Source organism: Pseudophryne corroboree, chromosome 7 (assembly GCF_028390025.1).
Source record: "Pseudophryne corroboree isolate aPseCor3 chromosome 7, aPseCor3.hap2, whole genome shotgun sequence".
Classification (NCBI taxonomy): domain Eukaryota; kingdom Metazoa; phylum Chordata; class Amphibia; order Anura; family Myobatrachidae; genus Pseudophryne; species Pseudophryne corroboree.
Genome location: NC_086450.1, coordinates 42345494 through 42363765, shown reverse-complemented (window position 1 = coordinate 42363765; position 18272 = coordinate 42345494). Strand labels below are relative to the sequence as shown.

Genomic DNA, 18272 nt, shown 5'->3' with positions numbered 1-18272 from the left:
ACATGCAGCCTGTAACAATAGAAGATCTGAATGTGGTATATTTATATCTAGAAATTCCGTTTTATCTGTGTTAACGTTGTAGTTGGAATAATGGCCATAGGTGCGAGCCTCATCAAACAGGGTCGGAAGGGAAATAGTAGGATTAGGTGGTGTCAAGATCACATCATCCGCATATAAAACAATCTTATGATCTGATCAACCCACCACTATACCCAGAGTACTGCACTTTCTAAGCTCACATTCTCCCACCTCATGGTAAGCCTCCTGTCTCTTCTTACTGGTAGCTACTCTCTGGTCTAATGCACTGATTGATGTCTCAGATCCACACACACAGCAAACTTGGTAGAAGAAGCTGCTGCTACTGGTCATGTCCATTAAACTGCATGATGTGGCGGCAGCTCTAGTGACTGTATTATATATCATTGCTATTGTTGTCATTTGAGCCACTTGCCAAGAGGAGGGGGGTTTCCAGGCAACCAGAAACCCCCTCTGTGTTTGCCTATGCACACGCCACAATACTTTCCCGCACAGACACTGAGGAGAAACGTCCTCTCGCTACACTCACCAGGACTGGAGTGAAAAAGGCGGCGACGCGCGGCTCCATATATGTAATCCAAAATCCACGAGAATCCGACAGCGGGATGATGACGTTTTGCCTCGTTCTGGTTTCCGAGTCTGACGGGAAAACCCGAGCCGGCCTCGGATCTGGGTTCGGGACGTGATGTTCGGGGTGGGTTCGGTTCTCAGGGAATGAACCCGCTCATCCCTAATGGACACAGAGATGGTCCATTTTATGGGTGTTAGGGGGAGTGTCGCAGGCGTGCCGCTGTAGTGGTTGTAAACTCACGAATTGCGCACATCTGAGGCCATACACAGGCACAGAATCTGCACTTAGCGTGGGCCTGTGCAAGTGAGAGAGCGACCAATGGTGGCGTCTAAAGACGCACAAGCAAGATTTCAGCATCTAAGAAGGGCAAAGTGGGCGTCTCAGTCGTTGCGCCTTCTTACGCATGTCTGCACGGGATGTAGTTATGTGACCGCCGGTCCGTATACCGACCACTACATCCTGAACCCTGAAAATCCCAACCGTCGACTAGCCGACTAACAGGGACAATTCTCACTCGTGGGTGGCCACAACACCCATAGAGTGCGCCCGCCATACAGCCCGCAGTGTGGTGAAGGTGGTGATCCCGCAAGGGGCTTTGTTGTGCTCGCCCCCACTGCCGGAATTCTGCGGCTGGCATCCCGGCACTGGATCCAAACCGCTGTTAACTTGGCCCCAACCCGTCTGTACACCACGGACGGACATGTAGGTCTTTGTATAAAGTCGCAGAAGCAGTAGATGCATACACGGCCGCTGCAGAACCAGCCCCCAGGTATCTCAGTTCTGCAGCCCATCTACCCGGGCCTGTGCTGCAGTGTGCTTGACACCCCGGCATTGGCGTTTCTACAATGGGTGCGGTGCACACGGGCCCTTGGGTCCAGGGGGGCCCACACCGCACCCATTTTAACACTTACCTTTCTGGAGTCCAGCGCCGGGACCTGCAATCGCGGCGGAAATCGCCGCCATAATGGCCGCCGCGCATGCGCGGCAGCCAAATTCGTCTCCGGATCATGGCAGGCGCCATGTTTCCGGAGACATGCGCATGCGCAGTAGACTCCAGCGCCGTACAGAGGAGGGGGCCCACCCGGAGGTGCACACAGGCCCCCTCCTCTGTAGAAACGCCCCTGCCACCCGGGCTACAATTTGCCAACCGGCCCCTGGCTTACACTGTGTTTTTACTAAAAACTATTGTTCATAATATGTCCCTGCAACCTATTGCTGGTCACCTCCAGTCTAATATATGGAGTTTCTCATTCACTACAATCACATGTAAAATAAATCTCTGCCATCTGCACATGATGCTGCGCAGAGACCACTTCATATTGACCAATAATGAGATGTATCAATGAGAGGACCAGTGGAGACGGTGCCCACGGCAACCAATCAGCTTTTAGCTAGCATTTACCCTGCACATGCTATAAAACGAGAGCTAGAAGCGGATTGGTTGCCATGGGCAACTTCTACGCCAGTCATCTGCAGAAAATGTATTAGATAAGAATGACGCACCTCTCAGGGGCGGTGAGAGGGGAGGGGACTCCTCCCACTGGAGTTTGACTCCTCCCACTGGAGTTTGTCAGATTTGCTTTGATTAGTAGACGTCACGTAGGAGAAAATGGGCACGGCTAGAATGATCACGTGTGTGGGACGGTCCAATGGGTCCATTTACTTTATTGTAGTGGGCGGGTAGCACGCGGATTTCTCACTAGGGAGCGGGGACTGTGGGAAGAGTGGGCAGTTGACGTCAGCGGCAGCCGGGCGAGGCCTGTGCCCGGGTCACTTGTTGCTGAGTGGTGTCGCGGGCGGGTCAGAGAGTCAGTCAGTTGTAGTGAGTTGTTGTTATCTCCGGGAGCAGCGCCGCCGTGTCGGACCGACCTGCACCGTGCCCGCCGGAGGATGGAGGGTCCCAGTCTCTGTCGCTACCTGGCCGCCTTGCTCAGCCTGCTGGCTGTGGTCGCCGCGGCTGATACCGGTGAGTGTGGCGGGGGAGTCCTTAATGTAAGTTTCGTGTGTCCGCAGCTCCTCGCTGCGCTGTCGGCACTGGCGAACTGAATGTCTCAGCTAGCCCGGCCACAGTCTTGCTAAACCTGTGGCAGGGATTGCTGGGAGGTGTAGTCCCCAAGCAGCTGGAGTGCCACCGTTCGTCTCATCCTATGTACCCTAGTATCTCTGTATTATCCTGTATTTCATCTGCAGCCCAACAACTCTGCCCTCTACTCCCCCCAACTCACCACATCCCCAACTCTGCCCTCTACTCCCCCCAACTCACCACATCCCCAACTCTGCCCTCTACTCCCCCCAACTCACCACATCCCCAACTCTGCCCTCTACTCCCCCCAACTCACCACATCCCCAACTCTGCCCTCTACTCCCCCCAACTCACCACATCCCCAACTCTGCCCTCTACTCCCCCCAACTCACCACATCCCCAACTCTGCCCTCTACTCCCCCCAACTCACCACATCCCCAACTCTGCCCTCTACTCCCCCCAACTCACCACATCCCCAACTCTGCCCTCTACTCCCCCCAACTCACCACATCCCCAACTCTGCCCTCTACTCCCCCCAACTCACCACATCCCCAACTCTGCCCTCTACTCCCCCCAACTCGCCACATCCCCAACTCTGCCCTCTACTCCCCCCAACTCGCCACATCCCCAACTCTGCCCTCTACTCCCCCCAACTCGCCACATCCCCAACTCTGCCCTCTACTCCCCCCAACTCGCCACATCCCCAACTCTGCCCTCTACTCCCCCCAACTCGCCACATCCCCAACTCTGCCCTCTACTCCCCCCAACTCGCCACATCCCCAACTCTGCCCTCTACTCCCCCCAACTCGCCACATCCCCAACTCTGCCCTCTACTCCCCCCAACTCGCCACATCCCCAACTCTGCCCTCTACTCCCCCCAACTCGCCACATCCCCAACTCTGCCCTCGACTCCCCCCAACTCGCCACATCCCCAACTCTGCCCTCGACTCCCCCCAACTCGCCACATCCCCAACTCTGCCCTCGACTCCCCCCAACTCCCCACATCCCCAACTCTGCCCTCTACTCCCCCCAACTCCCCACATCCCCAACTCTGCCCTCTACTCCCCCCAACTCCCCACATCCCCAACTCTGCCCTCTACTCCCCCCAACTCCCCACATCCCCAACTCTGCCCTCTACTCCCCCCAAGTCCCCACATCCCCAACTCTGCCCTCTACTCCCCCCAAGTCCCCACATCCCCAACTCTGCCCTCTACTCCCCCCAAGTCCCCACATCCCCAACTCTGCCCTCTACTCCCCCCAAGTCCCCACATCCCCAACTCTGCCCTCTACTCCCCCCAACTCCCCACATCCCCAACTCTGCCCTCTACTCCCCCCAACTCGCCACATCCCCAACTCTGCCCTCTACTCCCCCCAACTCGCCACATCCCCAACTCTGCCCTCTACTCCCCCCAACTCGCCACATCCCCAACTCTGCCCTCTACTCCCCCCAACTCGCCACATCCCCAACTCTGCCCTCTACTCCCCCCAACTCGCCACATCCCCAACTCTGCCCTCTACTCCCCCCAACTCGCCACATCCCCAACTCTGCCCTCTACTCCCCCCAACTCGCCACATCCCCAACTCTGCCCTCTACTCCCCCCAACTCGCCACATCCCCAACTCTGCCCTCTACTCCCCCCAACTCGCCACATCCCCAACTCTGCCCTCTACTCCCCCCAACTCGCCACATCCCCAACTCTGCCCTCTACTCCCCCCAACTCGCCACATCCCCAACTCTGCCCTCTACTCCCCCCAACTCGCCACATCCCCAACTCTGCCCTCTACTCCCCCCAACTCGCCACATCCCCAACTCTGCCCTCTACTCCCCCCAACTCGCCACATCCCCAACTCTGCCCTCTACTCCCCCCAACTCTGCCCTCTACTCCCCCCGCATCCCCCAACTCTGCCCTCTACTCCCCCCAACTCCCTACATCCCCAACTCTGCCCTCTACTCCCCCCAACTCTGCCCTCTACTCCCCCCGCATCCCCAACTCTGCCCTCTACTCCCCCCAACTCCCCACATCTGCCCTCTACTCCCCCCAACTCCCTACATCCCCAACTCTGCCCTCTACTCCCCCCAACTCCCTACATCCCCAACTCTGCCCTCTACTCCCCCCAACTCGCCACATCCCCAACTCTGCCCTCTACTCCCCCCAACTCGCCACATCCCCAACTCTGCCCTCTACTCCCCCCAACTCGCCACATCCCCAACTCTGCCCTCTACTCCCCCCAACTCGCCACATCCCCAACTCTGCCCTCTACTCCCCCCAACTCGCCACATCCCCAACTCTGCCCTCTACTCCCCCCAACTCGCCACATCCCCAACTCTGCCCTCTACTCCCCCCAACTCGCCACATCCCCAACTCTGCCCTCTACTCCCCCCAACTCGCCACATCCCCAACTCTGCCCTCTACTCCCCCCAACTCGCCACATCCCCAACTCTGCCCTCTACTCCCCCCAACTCGCCACATCCCCAACTCTGCCCTCTACTCCCCCCAACTCCCCACATCCCCAACTCTGCCCTCTACTCCCCCCAACTCTGCCCTCTACTCCCCCCGCATCCCCCAACTCTGCCCTCTACTCCCCCCAACTCCCTACATCCCCAACTCTGCCCTCTACTCCCCCCGCATCCCCCAACTCTGCCCTCTACTCCCCCCAACTCCCCACATCCCCAACTCTGCCCTCTACTCCCCCCAACTCTGCCCTCTACTCCCCCCGCATCCCCCAACTCTGCCCTCTACTCCCCCCAACTCTGCCCTCTACTCCCCCCAACTCTGCCCTCTACTCCCCCCGCATCCCCCAACTCTGCCCTCTACTCCCCCCGCATCCCCCAACTCTGCCCTCTACTCCCCCTGCATCCCCCAACTCTGCCCTCTACTCCCCCTGCATCCCCCAACTCTGCCCTCTACTGCCCCCGCATCCCCCAACTCTGCCCTCTACTCCCCCCGCATCCCCCAACCCTGCCCTCTACTCCCCCCAACTCCCTACATCCCCAACTCTGCCCTCTACTCCCCCCAACTCCCTACATCCCCAACTCTGCCCTCTACTCCCCCCCAACTCCCTACATCCCCAGCTCTGCCCTCTACTCCCCCCACATCCCCCAACTCTGCCCTCTACTCCCCCCAACTCCTCACATCCCCAACTCTGCCCTCTACTCCCCCCAACTCACCACATCCCCAACTCTGCCCTCTACTCCCCCCAACTCCCTACATCCCCAACTCTGCCCTCTACTCCCCCCGCATCCCCCAACTCTGCCCTCTACTCCCCCTGCATCCCCAAACTCTGCCCCCTACTCCCCCCCGCATCCCCAACTCTGCCCTTTACTCCCCCCCGCATCCCCCAACTCTGCCCTCTACTCCCCCCCAACTCCCCGCATCCCCCAACTCTGCCCTCTACTCCCCCCCCCGCATCCCCCAACTCTACCCTCTACTCCCCCCCCCGCATCCCCCAACTCTACCCTCTACTCCCCCCCGCATCCCCCAACTCTGCCCTCTACTCCCCCCAACTCCCCACATCCCCCAACTCTGCCCTCTACTCCCCCCGCATCCCCCAACTCTGCCCTCTACTCCCCCCGCATCCCCCAACTCTGCCCTCTACTCCCCCCGCATCCCCCAACTCTGCCCTCTACTCCCCCCGCATCCCCCAACTCTGCCCTCTACTCCCCCCAACTCCCCACATCCCTTACTCTGCCCTCTACTTCCTGCATCCCCAACTCTGCCCTCTACTTCCCGCATCCCCAACTCTGCCCTCTACTTCCCGCATCCCCAACTCTGCCCTCTACTTCCCGCATCCCCAACTCTGCCCTCTACTCCCCCCCGCATTCCCCAACTCTGCCCTCTACTCCCCCCCGCATTCCCCAACTCTGCTCTCTACTCCCCGCATTCCCCAACTCTGCTCTCTACTCCCCGCATTCCCCAACTCTGCTCTCTACTCCCCGCATTCCCCAACTCTGCTCTCTACTCCCCGCATCCCCCAACTCTGCTCTCTACTCCCCGCATCCCCCAACTCTGCTCTCTACTCCCCGCATCCCCCAACTCTGCTCTCTACTCCCCGCATCCCCCAACTCTGCCCTCTACTCCCCGCATCCCCCAACTCTGCCCCCTACTCCCCCCGCATCCCCCAACTCTGCCCCCTACTCCCCCCGCATCCCCCAACTCTGCCCCCTACTCCCCCCGCATCCCCCAACTCTGCCCCCTACTCCCCCCGCATCCCCCAACTCTGCCCCCTACTCCCCCCGCATCCCCCAACTCTGCCCCCTACTCCCCCCGCATCCCCCAACTCTGCCCCCTACTCCCCCCGCATCCCCCAACTCTGCCCCCTACTCCCCCCGCATCCCCCAACTCTGCCCCCTACTCCCCCCGCATCCCCCAACTCTGCCCCCTACTCCCCCCGCATCCCCCAACTCTGCCCCCTACTCCCCCCGCATCCCCCAACTCTGCCCCCTACTCCCCCCGCATCCCCCAACTCTGCCCCCTACTCCCCCCGCATCCCCCAACTCTGCCCTCTACTCCCCCCGCATCCCCCAACTCTGCCCTCTACTCCCCCCGCATCCCCCAACTCTGCCCTCTACTCCCCCCGCATCCCCCAACTCTGCCCTCTACTCCCCCCGCATCCCCCAACTCTGCCCTCTACTCCCCCCGCATCCCCCAACTCTGCCCCTCTACTCCCCATGCATCCCCCAACTCTGCCCCCTACTCTCCCCGCATCCCCCAACTCTGCCCCCTACTCTCCCCGCATCCCCCAACTCTGCCCCCTACTCTCCCCGCATCCCCCAACTCTGCCCCCTACTCTCCCCGCATCCCCCAACTCTGCCCTCTACTCTCCCCGCATCCCCCAACTCTGCCCTCTACTCTCCCCGCATCCCCCAACTCTGCCCTCTACTCTCCCCGCATCCCCCAACTCTGCCCTCTACTCTCCCCGCATCCCCCAACTCTGCCCTCTACTCTCCCCGCATCCCCCAACTCTGCCCTCTACTCTCCCCGCATCCCCCAACTCTGCCCTCTACTCTCCCCGCATCCCCCAACTCTGCCCTCTACTCCCCCCAACTCCCTACATCCCCAACTCTGCCCTCTACCCCCCCCGCATGCCCCAACTCTGCCCCCTCACATGCCCCAACTCTGCCCCCTCACATGCCCCAACTCTGCCCCTACTCCCCCTCGCATCCCCCAACTCTGCCCCCTACTCCCCCACCACAACCACATTGGCCCAACTCTGCGGTCAGCTTGCCACGGTTTGTAGATGGCACTAGTGGTATGGTCCCCATTGTTGGCAGTGAGGACCCGTGAAAGTCCCCGCCTAGTGTTAGTGCAATGTGCATGCGCAGATGGCTGTTGCACATGCACTTTACACAGCAGCCCATCGCTGGCAGCGTTATATTGGCGGAAGCAACAGAGCGAGGGGCACAGATGGACCTCTCCAGTGGGATTAGTTATCTATATCGCTGGTATATCCGTTAGTATTCTTTTCTCCTACGTCCTAGAGGATGCTGGGGACACTTCATAGACCATGGGGTATTGTTGATAAATGGAGCCCATAGAGTTCATTCCCCCTTTACCAGGCTAATGCTGTTATTCCCCTTTATCACTAAAAACCTGGCCTGATTTGGGTTAGTGAACACTGTGTCACAGCTGATTGGAACTGCGTTTGCTCTGCAGGCCGGGCTTGGGTTATTGCAGAGCCTTCCCTTTGCCGGTGCTTGGAAATGACCTCTCCAAGAGCCAGTGATACAGCTCTCTGTATGCTATTAGCATGACCCAGTTGGAGGTCGCTGCCGGGTTTGACCCTAGAGCCGCCAGGGTTACATTTCCTGGTAACACAACCCTGTCAGACACTTTCACACTAAGACCTGGTATGCCCCGTCAATTACCTGGGTTATAAATTTGGTGCGAAAGGGGTATTATTCATTTCAAGCTTCTCGCACTCTCTTACTACGCCCTCACCCACTCCTCTCCCAGTTACAGCTCTGATCTTATCTCCCTTTACACTCCCGCCCGTCCTCTCCGCTCTGCTAATGCACACCGCCTCTCCTGCCTACTGATTACCTCCTCCCACTCCTACCTCCCAAGATTTTGCATGTGCTGCTCCCTTTCTCTGGTATTCTCTACCTCTCCCCCTCACTCTTCACCTCTCTACAAACCTTCAAAGGGGCTCTTAAGACTCACTTCTTCACCAAACCTAGCCAACTCTCCTCCTAAGCCCTCTGTGGCCCACGCTCACTTTCTACCCCATCTGTGTCACCCCTGTCTGTGTGCCCCTCCCCTTTAGAATGTAAGCTCTCACGAGCAGGGTCCTCTTCCCTCATGTGCTTTTACGTCTCTTACTTAACCTATCTTCTTTTCAATACTCCCTTTGATAGCATCAAATCCCTCGGTTTTCTACCACCCTGATAAGTGCTGTTTACTGACGCAGCTATGTTTATATACCCTCTACTTGTCCTATATTGTATTAAACTGTAAGTCACTGTCTTCACATTTTGCTCATTTGTTTACTCTGTAATTGGGTGCTGCGGATCCCATGTGGCGCCATTATAAATAAATAAATGATGATAATACTACTAACAATTACTCGTATAGCACCAGCTTAGTCCTTTGCCCTTTACAAATGGGGACACAATAGTAATAAAGCACGACTAGAGAGAGGTAGGAGGGCCTTGCCCGCAGACTGTAGGGAAATAGGAACTTGATACGAGAGGCTAATGCTAAATTATTAGGGTCATAAATGGTAAAATTAGCCCATATCTTACCTAAAGGGGTGTAGTACGGCTGACCGCCGGTCAGCTTACCGACGCCGGGATCCCAGCAGCATACCGACGCCGGGATCCCGGCGGGGAGGGGCGAGTGCAGCAAGCCCCTTGCGGGCTTGCTGCGCTCGCCACGCTGCGGGCTCGGTGGCGACCTACGGTCGCCACGGGTTCTATTCCCACTCTATGGGTGTCGTGGACACCCAGGAGTGGAAATAGTCCCTGTTGGTCGGCATGCCGACCATCGGGACAGTGACCCGTCGGGCTGGTGTAGGAGGTCATGTGACTGTTGGTCAGCTGACCGGCGGTCACATGAATACCACCCTACCTAAAGTGGTGCACTTAAATACACTGGACAGGCTTTTGTGGCCACTTATGGGAGGATACCATATACCATTGCTCTCCCAAGGCTATCCTCCCTTTTTTGCAAATTGATAGGATAAGTCTGAATAGTTTACTGTACTGTAATTGACCCAGCTGGGGACCTAGAGATTAGTGTGGACTGTGTTCCATGTAATGAAGAAATGTAAGTCACATGTGTGTGACGTCTTGCACTTCTTCCAGAAATGCGGTAATCCCGGATAATTTGAGTGCATCAAGAGTCTTAATGGTAAAATAAGCTTTTTAAAGTTGAACACTAGGGGCCTGTCCGGGGAAACAGACGGCCAATGTAAGCCCTATGCATTAAAGGTGAGATCTGTTTCAGTAAGGCTGCAATTAGCACCAGACTACAAGATGCATTAAGAAGCGCTATATATTTTCTCTTTAATTTATCTGCTCTTCATTCACAGTTTAAGACTTTTATTGCAATTCTTCTTTAGTTATTGAGGGTGGATTGAAGACACTGATCACCTTTATTACCCATACTATTATTCTGTTACATTATACCTCCACTGGCACTACAATGACTAGCAAAGTCAAGTTCCGCCACTGTGCAAATATAAGATTGTAGGGGAAGTTTACTGTGTGAAGCACTGCAGCGACTCATACACCTGACAGTACAAATATTCTGTACGTTCCCCCGAGTCACGTTGTTTCCCACTAGAATAATTTATCGCAGTGTCTACCGGTGCCAAAGCAAAACAAAACAAACCCAGGTCTGATTATTATTCTGTACTCTGATTTAGCAATAAATGCCTAATCTTATTAACCTGGCTGTTTGCTGTGCGATAAATCCCTCAGGTGCAAAGTGTGGAATCTGTATTTATGTCCCATGCAAGCGTCTTATTGTCCACTCGCTCGGGTGAATGCTGATACATGTATGAAAACTTATTTAGCTTGATGTTTTATGTAGTGGTCATTTATTACAGTACGCAATCGGTTACCTAGTTCAGTGTTACATAAAATATATTTTTAACATTTTATCAAAGTGCTTTGCTAAGGCTGGGAATGCATCTAAACGGCCGCCAATCTTGCAGATGGTCTGGACGAGTTCTCTTTGCTCCGGACCATCTGAGATTGCCGGTACACACTGGGCAATGTAACGAATAAGCCCAAGATTTTTAGGATCTAAAAAAATAATATTAGTTTGTTTTAATCCATTTTTTGCTGTTGGTTTTCTAAAAACTGTGGCTGTCCCTCCTGGGAAGTGTAGTTCCACAGCAGCTGGGGTGCTTCACGTTGCCTACCCCCTATGCTATGCCACTAGTCTCATCCACTGGGCCTATGTAGAATGAGAAACCCGGTTGTTTAAAAGTTTCTGTATTAACCCCTTACTAGACTGATGAGTAGTAATTGCTCTGGAACAGGTCATCCCAGATCAGAAATGCTTGGGACCAGAAGTATTTAGGAATATTTGCATATCAGAATGAGAGGTCTTGGAGATGGGACCCAAATCTAAACACAAAATGCCTTTATATCTCATATACACCTTGTACACACGGCCTGGAGGTCATTTTATACAATATTTGTAGTAACGTTGTGCAGAATTTGTGTACATTAAACCATCATCAGTCGCGCTGAAAACATGACCGGATTTCTGGATATGAGAGACTCCACCTATAGTCGTTTTTTAGAGATCACTGCAGATGTGTTTTCTCTCCTTGGTGTTCTCATGGCGTTAGACTGAACACTGGCAAAGGTTCTGCTATTTAGGGGAGCCCGCACATTCCCTTACGTGTGATGCAGTGTGGAGAAATCAGATTGCCGTCTTTGAGATAGAAGCAGTCACCTGGTTTTTAGCACATTTGGGGGAATTCAGTTGTACGCACTGTGTTTCCTTAATTGCACTTCAGTTTATTTTGATTTAACCATCTCTGCCCAGGCATGGATATCATTAAAAACATGTTGGTGTGCCTTGAGGACAGAGGTTGGAAACACTGCACTATAGGGTGCGGGGGAAAGCTTGCGATGGCGGCAGATGCGATACGCCGTTCCGTATCTGTACGTCTGGAAAATTGAATACCCTAAAAAAAAGAATTTTTTTTGGGTGTGATTTCATTATAAGCAAGTTGAATAGCGCTGGGAGTTAGTTCCTGGGGCTATTCAATACAGCGCAGTGGTAAGTCTGACAATGGCCGTTCTCCCGGACTAGACAGGGTGTTTTTGTCGAGAGAACCAGCATTCCCCGACTTAAGTAACTGGTGTGATGCTGTTTCCGCCGCGCTAAAGGCAGAAATCAGCATCGCGCTGGCACTTTTGTCAGATTTTTGTTCAGGGGTACGAGAACAAATTCCGTCATCAGGGGTCACAGGGCACTGTATTGAATAGCCCCAGGAGCTAATTTCTGGTGCTGTTCAACTCTTAAGGGGGAATTCAGTTATTTGAAAAGTCGGTTGAGTGTCTTTTTTTTTTTTTTTTTTTTTTTTTTTACCCTGTGCCATTTTCTTCGTAAAGTGACGGAACGCCAATTAGTGCACCCTGTCCCTTTGCATGGCTCGCCATGATTCGGGCAAGGTGCCTCGATTTGCTATCGCTGCGCTCGGCACAGGTTACTATTCCCAATCGTAGTCCACGTGGATCGTCAAGTATGAAAGTCCAAAAAATGAAGAATAAAAAGGTGAAAAACTCATGTCGACCTAACGACCGTATCCCGGGAAAAACGGACACCCAACTGACTTTTCAAACAACTGAATACCCCCCTTAGAATTGGATTGTGCGCTTTTGTTAGATTTGACTTCTATTAAAAAAGTAAGATGTTCGTCTCATAAGATGAAATGGCTCAAATGATAGGACTGTGAGAACGAAATGATTATCTGATAAGTAAAACAAATCATTAGGATTTTTTTTCCCCTGTAGCTAAATATTACTTAAGGTCCATACACACTTAACGATATAATGAGCGACGTTGCTCATTTTCCCCCTCCTTGAGCGACGTCGCTCATTTTATCGTTAAGTGTGTATGCCGCCAGCGACGACCGATGCGCGGCCCCGCGGGTCGGTAACGATCGTCGCTGTCGGTAGGGCATGCATGAAGGATGTGGACTGTCGTCCACGACCTTCATGCAGGGCTGGCGGGGGCGTGATGTCACTGAGCGATATGAGCGGTCATATCGCTCAGTGCGTACAGGCGGCCGCCGACCGGCCGGCCCGGGAGGGGGAAACGTTAGACGATGTCGCTCGCAGAGCGACATCGTCTAATGTGTATGGGCCTTTAGACTTTGGGATGTGTTGTTGTGACTGCACACGGTTTACAGCCAAATATTTAGCTTGTGAAACAAACCAGGACACAATCGCTGTCAGCGGCCTGTACGTGGCTATTTGCACAGGAGTGATGGATAAAACGTCTCTCTGCGATGAGTGTCCTCTGATTTTTATTTTACTGCTAAGGGTTATCCCTGACGTTTAACTGAAAATAAAACATGGCGGGGTTCTGATTAATTGTTTGTTTAAATTCCAGCTGCTATAAAATGGTTATTACATTGTTTTGCAGATTGTTCCCAGATGAACAATACAAGCTGTGAGACATGTCTGAATAACGTTAAGGTAAGTGTAGTCCAGAGCTTGAATACAGGGACACTGCCCTGACACAGCATTGTCATGTCAGTGTTTATACTGCTGAATGTGTAACTAAATATGTATCCCTATAATCCAGACTTTTTTATTGTTATTGCTTGCTGAAGTAAATGTTATAATGTATCATGAATTTGGGGCACTACTGTTCTAGGTCTCAGAACTGCTGGCGCTTGTGTTGCATTGGGGAAAAAAAAGCATCAACACATACGCACGGTGAAGCGAACGCTGTAGACTTAGCTTTTAATTAGTGTTCCCACATGCATTCAGAATGTTAACAGTAACTTGGCTTTGCAGTTGCGTTCACTTTTGGTAAATGTCAGTGAACGGAGCAGGCAACTTCTGGAAAAATGCAATTCTCCTGAAAGCAAGTAATGATACTGTGTGGGTATAGTGCCTTTTTAGATTCGTTACATGGCATGTAATGGGTCCCCCTTCCCCCTTTTTAACCCACTGTCTTCCACTGTGGTGCTTTACAGGACTTATCACTTAGGTTCTGCCTGCTTTCCCTGGGAGCTGTAATTCCCCCCCACTCTGGCTCCCCTAGGTGACAGGCTAGTTCTGATGAGAGTGCTGCTGTGGGACATCATGTGGCTCTCATGCGGGAGTCACATGATCTCTTGCATACAGGCACTTTCCAGCTTAAGGCAAGTTTCTGGGTGTGATTGCAGCCGGGCATTCTATGGGTAATATGTATCATAGGTTTTAATGACTACAAGTGGAGAAGTTGCCATTAGCAACCTGTCGGCAGCTTCTAGTTATTTTATAAAATGTATAAGATACATGATAGCTGGTTGCTGTGGGCAGCGCCTTCATTTGTGGCGTTTGAAGGTTTGGTACATTTCCCCCTGTATCACAGTGACAGTCTGAGATAATGGAGCAGCTGTGTTCTATAGCTACAAACATCAAAACCGGCTCGTATGGCCTCAGATAGGGCAGCTGCAATGGTTGTTTTTCCCCCTTTGCTGTGGGTCAGTGCCTAGCAACGTATCCGCTGCCACCCACCTCGTCGGGGGCAGGATGCCAGTTGCGTCTCACCCGGTGACCCCTGGTGTCGCCATACAAGTGGATAATGGCGGCAATGAAACACTGTTATGTCAACACAATTATCCTTTATAGAAACATCGGCAGAAACTCCATAAAGTTTGTATAGAAAGACAAGCTACAGAAAGTAACGTGGCAGCTCCATCTGACCCTGCGGAGTGAGAGCGAAGGATGTTTAGACTGCAGCAAAGTTTCCAGTTGCATTGTCATTGCCGTGCACTCTGTATAACCTGTTCTCTGGGCTGGCTGCGCACAATGTCACCCTGCTGACAGCGTGTACAGCTACACGCTGTATGGTCACACGCATTGCCGTGTACTCCCTGGGAACCAGGCACAGGCGCCTCCACAATCGTTATTTCTCTATCGTCCTAGTGGATGCTGGGGTTCCTGAAAGGACCATGGGGAATAGCGGCTCCGCAGGAGACAGGGCACAAAAGTAAAGCTTTCCAATCAGGTGGTGTGCACTGGCTCCTCCCCCTATGACCCCCCTCCAAGCCAGTTAGATTTTTGTGCCCGGCCGAGAAGGGTGCAATCTAGGTGGCTCTCCTAAAGAGCTGCTTAGAAAAGTTTAGCTTAGGTTTTTTATTTTACAGTGAGTCCTGCTGGCAACAGGATCACTGCAACGAGGGACTTAGAGGAGAAGAAGTGAACTCACCTGCGTGCAGGATGGATTGGCTTCTTGGCTACTGGACATCAGCTCCAGAGGGACGATCACAGGTACAGCCTGGATGGTCACCGGAGCCTTGCCGCCGGCCCCCTTGCAGATGCTGAAATAAGAAGAGGTCCAGAATCGGCGGCAGAAGACTCCTCAGTCTTCTAAAGGTAGCGCACAGCACTGCAGCTGTGCGCCATTTTCCTCTCAGCACACTTCACACGGCAGTCACTGAGGGTGCAGGGCGCTGGGAGGGGGGCGCCCTGGGAGGCAAATGAAAACCTATTTTGGCTAAAAATACCTCACATATAGCCTCCGGAGGCTATATGGAGATATTTAACCCCTGCCAGAATCCGTTAAGAGCGGGAGACGAGGCCGCCGAAAAAGGGGCGGGGCCTATCTCCTCAGCACACAGCGCCATTTTCCCTCACAGAAAGGCTGGAGGGAAGGCTCCCAGGCTCTCCCCTGCACTGCACTACAGAAACAGGGTTAAAACAGAGAGGGGGGGCACTAATTTGGCGTTAGAAATATATAAAAAAGATGCTATAAGGGAAAACACTTATATAAGGTTGTCCCTATATAATTATAGCGTTTTTGGTGTGTGCTGGCAAACTCTCCCTCTGTCTCTCCAAAGGGCTAGTGGGTCCTGTCCTCTATCAGAGCATTCCCTGTGTGTGTGCTGTGTGTCGGTACGTGTGTGTCGACATGTAGGAGAACGATGGTGGTGAGGAGGCGGAGCAATTGCCTGTAATGGTGATGTCACTCTCTAGGGAGTCGACACCGGAATGGATGGCTTATTTAGGGAATTACGTGATAATGTCAACACGCTGCAAGGTCGGTTGACGACATGAGACGGCCGACAAACAATTAGTACCGGTCCAGACGTCTCAAAAACACCGTCAGGGGTTTTAAAACGCCCGTTTACTTTAGTCGGTCGACACAGACACAGACAGGGACACTGAATCCAGTGTCGACGGTGAATAAACAAACGTATTCCTTATTAGGGCCACACGTTAAAGGCAATGAAGGAGGTGTTACATATTTCTGATACTACAAGTACCACAAAAGAGGGTATTATGTGGGATGTGAAAAAACTACCATAGTTTTTCCTGAATCAGATAAATTAAATGAAGTGTGTGATGATGCGTGGGTTCCCCCCGATAGAAACTTATGGGCGGTATACCCTTTCCCGCCAGAAGTTAGGGCGCGTTGGGAAACACCCCTTAGGGTGGATAAGGCGCTCACACGCTTATCAAAACAAGTGGCGGGTGCCGTCTATAGATAGGGCCGTCCTCAAGGACCAGCTGACAGGAGGCTGGAAAATATCATAAAAAGTATATACACACATACTGGTGTTATACTGCGACCAGCGATCGCCTCAGCCTGGATGTGCAGAGCTGGGGTGGCTTGGTCGGATTCCCTGACTAAAAATATTGATACCCTTGACAGGGACAGTATTTTATTGACTATAGAGCATTTAAAGGATGCATTTCTATATATGCGAGATGCACAGAGGGATATTTGCACTCTGGCATCAAGAGTAAATGCGATGTCCATAACTGCCAGAAGATGTTATGGACACGACAGTGGTCAGGTGATGCAGATTCCAAACTGCACAAAGGTGTATTGCCGTATAAAGGAAGAGGAGTTATTTGGGGTCGGTCCATCGGACCTGGTGGCCACGGCAACTGCTGGAAAATCCACCGTTTTTACCCTAAGTCACATCTCTGCAGAAAAAGACACCGTCTTTTCAGCCTCAGTCCTTTCGTCCCTATAAGATCATATCTGCCCAGGGATAGAGGAAAGGGAAGAAGACTGCAGCAGGCAGCCCATTCCCAGGAACAGAAGCGTTCCACCGCTTCTGACAAGTTCTCAGCATGGCGCTGAGACCGTACAGGACCCCTGGATCCTACAAGTAGTATCCCAGGGGTACAGATTGGAATGTCGAGACGTTTCCCCTTCGCAGGCTCCTGAAGTCTGCTTTACCAAGGTCTCCCTCCGACAAGGAGGCAGTATGGAAAAAAAAAATAAAAAATAAAAAAATTCACAAGCTGTATTCCCAGCAGGTGATAATTAAATTACCTCTCCTACTACAAGAAAAGGGGTATTATTCCACACTATATTGTGGTACTGAAGCCAGAAGGCTAGGTGAGACTTATTCTAAATCTAAAAAATTTTTGAACACTTACAAAGGTTCAAATCAAGATGGAGTCACTCAGAGCAGTGATAACGAACAGGAAGAAGGGGACTATATAGTGTCCCGGGACATCAGGGATGCTTACCTCTGTCCCAAATTTGCCCTTCTCACTAAGGGTACCTCAGGTTCGTGGTGCAGAACTGTCACTATCAGTTTCAGACGCTGCCGTTTGGATTGTCCACGGCACCCCGGGTCTTTACTAAGGTAATGGCCGAAATGATGATTCTTCTTCGAAGAAAAGGCGTCTTAATTATCCCTTACTTGGACGATCTCCTGATAAGGGCATAGTCCAGGGAACAGTTGGAGGTAGGAGTAGCACTATCTCGGATACTGCTACAACAGCACGGGTGGATTCTAAATATTCCAAAATCGCAGCTGATCCCGACGACACGTCTGCTGTGCCTAGGGATGATTCTGGACACAGTCCAGAAAAAGGTGTTTCTCCCGAAAGAGAAAGCCAGGGAGTTATCCGAGCTAGTCAGGAACCTCCTAAAAACAGTGCATCATTGCACAAGGGTCCTGGTAGAAAATGGTGGCTTCCTACGAAGCAATTCCATTCGGCAGATTTCACGCAAGAACTTTTCAGTGGGATCTGCTGGACAAATGGTCCGGATCGCATCTTCAGATGCATCAGCGGATAACCCTATATCCAAGGACAAGGGTGTCTCTCCTGTGGTGGTTATAGAGTGCTCATCTTCTAGAGGGCCGCAGATTCGGCATTCAGGATTGGATGCTGGTGACCACGGAGCCCAGCCCGAGAGGCTGGGGAGCAGTCACACAAGGAAAAAATTTCCAGGGAGTGTGATCAAGTCTGGAGACTTTTCTCCACATAAATATACTGGAGCTAAGGGTAAATTTATAATGCTCTAAGCTTAGCAAGACCTCTGCTTCAAGGTCAGCCGGTATTGATCCAGTGGGAAAAACATCACGGCAGTCGCCCACGTAAACAGACAGGGCGACACAAGAAGCAGGAGGGCAATGGCAAAAACTGCAAGGACTTTTCGCTGGGCGGAAAATCATGTGATAACACTGTCAGCAGTGTTTCATCCCGGGAATGGAA

The 18272-nt window shown here is 52.8% G+C and overlaps 1 protein-coding gene across 1 annotated transcript in view; it reads left to right on the top strand.

Annotated features, from left to right (window-relative positions):
* Positions 1 to 2283: 2283 nt before the first annotated feature.
* PTTG1IP (PTTG1 interacting protein) overlaps positions 2284 to 18272 on the top strand; it is a 63413-nt gene continuing 47424 nt past the window's right edge. Inside the window, exons 1-2 of the mRNA XM_063933082.1 lie at positions 2284 to 2573; positions 13240 to 13292. Coding sequence (XP_063789152.1) covers positions 2498 to 2573; positions 13240 to 13292 — 129 coding nt within the window. The 5' untranslated portion in view covers positions 2284 to 2497. The remainder of the gene's footprint in view (positions 2574 to 13239; positions 13293 to 18272) is intronic.